Source organism: Cherax quadricarinatus, chromosome 18, assembly GCF_038502225.1.
Source record: "Cherax quadricarinatus isolate ZL_2023a chromosome 18, ASM3850222v1, whole genome shotgun sequence".
NCBI classification, from domain to species: domain Eukaryota; kingdom Metazoa; phylum Arthropoda; class Malacostraca; order Decapoda; family Parastacidae; genus Cherax; species Cherax quadricarinatus.
In genome coordinates this window covers 35,997,980-36,003,979 of record NC_091309.1, presented here as the reverse complement: position 1 = coordinate 36,003,979, position 6,000 = coordinate 35,997,980, and the positions used below count along the sequence as shown (strand labels likewise).

At 36.7% G+C, this 6,000-nt stretch overlaps 1 protein-coding gene across 2 annotated transcripts in view; it reads right to left on the bottom strand.

Annotated features, from left to right (window-relative positions):
* Nucleotides 1-4,170: 4,170 nt before the first annotated feature.
* The window catches only part of LOC128689242 (ankyrin repeat and SOCS box protein 1), a 96,461-nt gene continuing 94,631 nt past the window's right edge, over nt 4,171-6,000 (bottom strand). Inside the window, exons 8-9 of one of the 2 annotated variants that reach the window (XR_011392159.1) lie at nt 5,530-5,806; nt 4,900-5,037 (exon numbers count right to left, since the gene is read on the bottom strand). Coding sequence is in view for 1 of the 2 variants with exons in the window: in XM_070086401.1 (XP_069942502.1) it covers nt 4,844-5,037 (194 nt within the window). In the remaining variant the exon portion in view is untranslated. Of the gene's footprint in view, nt 5,038-5,529; nt 5,807-6,000 lie in introns of both variants that reach the window. The other variant, XM_070086401.1, reaches the window with a different exon arrangement.

The following is a 6,000-nucleotide window of genomic DNA, read 5'->3' as shown; positions in this document are numbered from 1 at the left end:
CCTCTGTGAGAACTGTCAGGTTCCATTATCGGTCAGCCACATTCTGTTAGACTGCCCACTTTATCAACGAGCACACAGAATTTACCTCCGTCGTCGTCTTCGCTCCGCTGCTCTCTCTTTACCTTCCCTTCTCGCTGATGGACCCACCTTTCATCCAGACTCTATCATTGACTTTTTGACAACAACTGACTGACTTCACAAACTCTGATACCTTCAGCCCTTTCTACCTCAATCTCTTGCTACCCTCTATCCCCGCACTATCCCCTGCCCCGCTGTTTTCTGTAACCTACTGATCATCCCTCCCCCCTTCTGCCGCCCAATACCCTCGCTTCCTTCCCTACCCTGCAGCGCTGTATAGCCCTTGTGGCTTAGCGCTTCTTTTTGATTATAATAATAATAGACTGCCCACTTTATCAACGAGCACGCAGAATTTACCTCCAACGTCGTCTTCGCTCCGCTGCTCTCTCTTTACCTTCCCTTCTCGCTGATGGACCCACCTTTCATCCAGACACTCTCCTTGACTTTTTGAAAACAACTGACTGACTTCACAAACTCTGATGATGATACCTTTTGCACTCCCCTCAGCCCTTTCTATCTCAATCTCTTGCTGCCCTCTACCCTTTCACCATCCACTGCCTCGCTGTTCTCCGTAACCTGTTACTCATCCATCTCCCTTTTGCCACCTGATACCCTCGCTTCCTTCCTTACCCTGCAGCGCTGTATAGCCCTTGTGGCTTAGCGCTTCTTTTTGATTATACTAATACTGTAATAATAATTGAAAGAATTAAGGGCAAGATTGCAGATGAGCGAAGTTTTGTGTGTTTACAGTGAAGCATATAAATGAACAATATTTAGATATAGGTAAGGAAGTTTTTTTCTGCATTTGTAGATTTGTGGGTTTAGCATTTAACTATACATAAACTTCAGCTTAAGAATTTTTGAGGACAGACTCAGGTTTGGGTATGTAAGAGAGAGGAAGATTATTTTCTAGTAAGAGTAGACCTTAGACAGGGAAGTGTGAAGTCACTATGGTTTAACAAATATATAGATGTATTATAAAAGAAATGAATGTTAGGATGTTTGGGAGAAGTGTAGGATAAAGGATCTAATACAAAGTGAGAATTGTCATATTTTTTTTTTCCAATGACATGGTGCTTTTGGAAGGTTCTAGAGGGTACTTAAAAGAATTAAAAGTGAACATAGACAAGAGCAAAGCAATCAGAGTAACAAAAAAAATTAGGTAATGAAAGATTGGATATGAGATTAGAATGAGGCAGTATGGAGGAAGAGAAAATGTTTGGATATGCATTTAGGTCATGGCATATGGAAGTTAAATGAAGCACTGCCTGTGTGTGTGCGATCCTTAAGTAGGCAACTCACTTCCACCCCACCCCTCTGCTCCAAGGAAGTCAAGCAGGAAGTTCAGTGCTGGCCCCACTGCATCACGCACTGCTGTGTGATAAAGTAGAGCCATGCAGCATGTCCATCGAGCATCTTACTTTTCTTTTCTTCTCTGGGAGGTTCTGACAATTTTTATTTGTTCTTCCCCACTTTCTGTATTTGAAAGCTATTACCCAGTATTGCTTCACATTCACTTTCTTTACCACTTCCAATCTCATTCTCATGTTATTGTAATATACACTATGGTTTTAAGTCATCTGAAGGTGTCATGTATGGAGTGGTTTTTCCAGACAGAATTATATGAGGTCATTTACTAGATTTCACTAGTATTTTTCACAGCTGAGTTGTATGCAGTTCTAGTGGTGATTATGCATATTACATCAGTTCCTACGTCATCATCTGCAGTTTCAAAGGAAACTTGAAGTAATGTTTTGGTTTATTCTGAACCATCATCAAGTCACAATGGAAAAATAAAAATGAGCAAAAAAATCAGAAGACAGGTGTTTATAAAGTGAAAGATAGGTTAGGGGAAAAGGTGAGGATAAAGTCAACAATCAAGTGAAGAAAATTCCTAAAGAGGTATAGAGAAAGCCAAGGTCAGGTCAAGTTACATGTTCTACATATTTGAGCATTTGATAATGTTGAGAAATGCAAATATTGACATATGTTTTTGATCTCTCCCCAAGGCTATGCTTTGTGTGTCTGCTCTTCTCAAAAAATGTTGTTTTTATATATTAGAAATTGCTTTGATTCATCATTTTATTTTTTCTCCATTCTCATTTTTCTTGAATTCCTTCTCTTCTGGTGTATTAACTGTTATGCAATTCTAATGGGTTTAGTGCTTTTAGTGGCAACAGTTAATATTTTTACTGTAAAACTGTGCAGTATTACTTAGCAGTGTGATGCAGTGATCTTCGTTATATTAGGACAAATATTAACAAGATTCTGAACTTGCATAAAAATTTAATAAATTCAACATTTATCATAATGGGGCTGTATAATCCTACGGGTTTAGCGCTTCCCCCTTGATTATAATAATAATATCATAATGGGAGGCAAAAAATATTCCAAGTAACCAGCCCTAAAACCCAATAGGCTACAAAGCCACATTTTTTCAAAAGAGGCCTATACTATGTTCTAATCTGACACATTTATGTATAGAGCCTTGCCACTAAATTCCAATGACTAAAATTATTCATTCCTTTAAATTATACGTCTTAATGTTTATATTTTCATCATACACCTCAAACATAATTTTCAAACAGTGTGCCCCCCCTCAAGGAAGGCTCCTTGATGCTGGTGAGGGGCTCTTGATCTAGGGAATTGGATCTGTGCTCCAGTTCCCTGAATTAAGCCTGAATGCCTTCCATCCCCCCATAGGCGCTGTATAATCCTACGGGTTTAGTGCTTCCCCCTTGATTATAATAATAATCAAACAGTGTGCCATAATAAATGCTATTACTAGTATCTTAAAATTAAAAGAGTAAAATGCAACAACTGACATTATCTCAACATAAAAATAAATAAAACAATACCAAATTTATATCAGTGCTTCAGTTTATTCAAACCAATTTAGTCTTTCCAATATAGCTTAGAGGATTAAATGGCTTAGCGCTTCTTTTTGATTATAATAATAATTAGAGGATTAAAAAGTGTCGGATATTCGTTACTTTATTTATGGTGTAGAGTCGAGACAGCTGTAAATATAATTAATAATGACTAGTTTTGAGTAAGAATAAATATTCAGGCTAAATTCTACCATATATGACAACCTGGTTATGTACACAAGTGATACTGGGCACAGTTATATATTTATTAACCATTCATTGCCCACTGAAATATTTTAAATGTGATGTCCATGTTCTCTCAGTCTACTTGAAACAGAAAAAATACTTTTATGTAAAAATTTACTTAGGTTTTTAAATCCCTTATTATTTCATATCTACTGTTTAGCCCTAAAAAAAAAATTTTTGATAACATGTAAACTATTTTAGACTTGTGCTGTATAGCCCTTGTGGCTTAGCGCTTCTTTTTGATTATAATAATAATAATAATTTTAGACTTGTACCCTTGTGCACAGTCTGACTAAACTTCACAACACTCATCCCAACACTGTGCATTACATATAATGCTGACATAAATATACTCTAAACTTCAAATACAAAATACATATAGTATAAAGCTTCAATAAAACTTTGTATATACAACATTCATGAAACTAAGCAAATACATTATAATAAGTGTTTTTTATTTTATATATATTTTACATTAGTTCAGTATTTAAAAAGCTCTAGTTATAAACAAAATTAGATACCTGAGAATTCATACCATTAGAATCCAGAATTAAAAATGACCACATTAGATGACTAGAATATATGTATCCTTTAAGGAAGGGAGGTACTTAAAGGCTGTTGAAGGGATCTTTATCAAGGAAACTGGAGCTGTCTGCCTCTTCCTTGAATCAAACCTGATAACCTCTCATTCTCCAGACACTGTATGACCCTTCTGGGTTCAGTGCTTCCCTAGTGAATAACAGTATAGAGAGATGTAAGATAAGATTTTGTTTGGATTTTAACCCAGGAGGGTCAGCCACCCAGGATAACCCAAGAAAGGTAGTGCATCATCAAGGACTGTGTCTTATTTCCATTGGGGTTCTCAATCTTGTCCCCCAGGATGCATCCCACCAGTCAACTAACACCCAGGTACCTATTTGCTAGGTACACAGAGCAACAGGCATAAGGAAATGCATCAAAATGTTTCCATCCCGCCGGGAACTGAACCTGAGCCCTCAGCGTGTGAAGCAAGAGCTTTGCTAGTCAAGCCACGGGGCCACCTATTTTGTATTAATAATATTCCTGAATAAGGCAAGTTACAGCACAGCCTTTATAAAGTTAAATACAAACAAAAAAAAATTACATTGCTTAACATTGTGCCAGCAATGAACATATGTAAAATATAGTGCCAGTACTAACAAAAATATTTGAAATATATTTAATTTCATGATTGTTCACAAAATATACATTAATAGCTTTACATTATTTAATCAGTTTTTGCAACTGTATTATGATGCAAGTGAAGTTCATTTTCTATATTTAAAAAGGCATTAAGGCACATCAAATGCTGTACTCACCACTGAGACAAAAATATCAGTCAAAACACATACATAAAATGCCATTTAGTTGCATGGGAATAAATCTTTACTTTGTATATTTTAAAAATTAAATTTCAAGGAATTGATTTATCTGACAAATATACTATTTCTCAACCATCTACTCTTCTCTTTGTAACTACTCAAAACAAGGTGTAATGTTGACAAGTGTTAAAACTGAAATAGGATAAAGTCTTCAACTGTACAATACAATATTTCACCCCAAAGTGGAATTGTACCAAGACTTAACTGCACTGTTTTTTTTTTTAACTTTTTTTTTTCACTCTTATAACTTTACTCTTCTGTGGTATGGATTCGACTGCGAGTATTTAATCTGGTTTGTAATGAGTAGTGAGAAAACTCCTCAAAATTTAAAAATGGAAACAAAGATAATGGAAGTTCAAGCGATGAAAGCTTATGTAGATTTCTTCTCCCTAAAAGCTGACGGATAGTCACGCGACACAAGGATTTGAGGCTCAGAGGCAATCCTGCAAAATAAATATTGAAATAAATTAATATATCCAAGTAGATCTTAAAATAAAAGGAACAAGTTAGTAAAATCCCAAATTATGATGGAAGCATAACATGGCCAGTACAGTACATGATCACATGTGAATTTAGCGGGACATAATATTAACCGTTTAGCTGTCCAAACATAGATCTACGTTTGCACTGCTAGCCCTCTGAATATTTTGGGGAAAAAAATAAATATAAAGAGGGCATTTTTCTGTGTGCAATAAGACCAAAAAAAATTTTTAGGTTCAGTACTTACCAAGATGGGCCACGAAGTTGGCACTGGATGCTCACCTAACAGCAACATGTCCTGCTGCTTGCAGAAGTGTTGCCAATATACCTTTTTTTCTTTTATGTAATTTTTATGTTCTGATAATTACAATTTATAGTAGTTCTTGTGATTTCATGGCCACTCTTTGTTCTGACACTAATATTAGCTACTCAGTCACAAACATGCTGACAGTTACCTTGCGTTATGGAGCCATTGTTACATTCTTCATACAAGACCTGGACAGCCTGGACACCTGGTCCAGCAACTGGCTTCTTGAATTTAACCCCGCCAAATGCAAAGTCATGAAGATCAGGGAAGGGCAAAGAAGACCGCAGACGGAGTATAGGCTAGGTGGCCAAAGACTGCAAACCTCGCTCAAGGAGAAAGATCTTGGGGTGAGTATAACACCGAGCACATCTCCGGAAGCACACATCAACCAGATAACTGCTGCAGCATATGGGCGCCTGGCAAACCTGAGAATAGAGTTCCGATACCTTAGTAAGGAATCATTCAAGACACTGTACACCATGTATGTCAGGCCCATATTGGAGTATGCAGCACCTGTTTGGAACCCACACTTGATCAAGCACGTCATGAAATTAGAGAAAGTGCAAAGGTTTGTGACAAGGTTAGTTCCAGAGCTAAGAGGAATATCCTATGAAGAAAG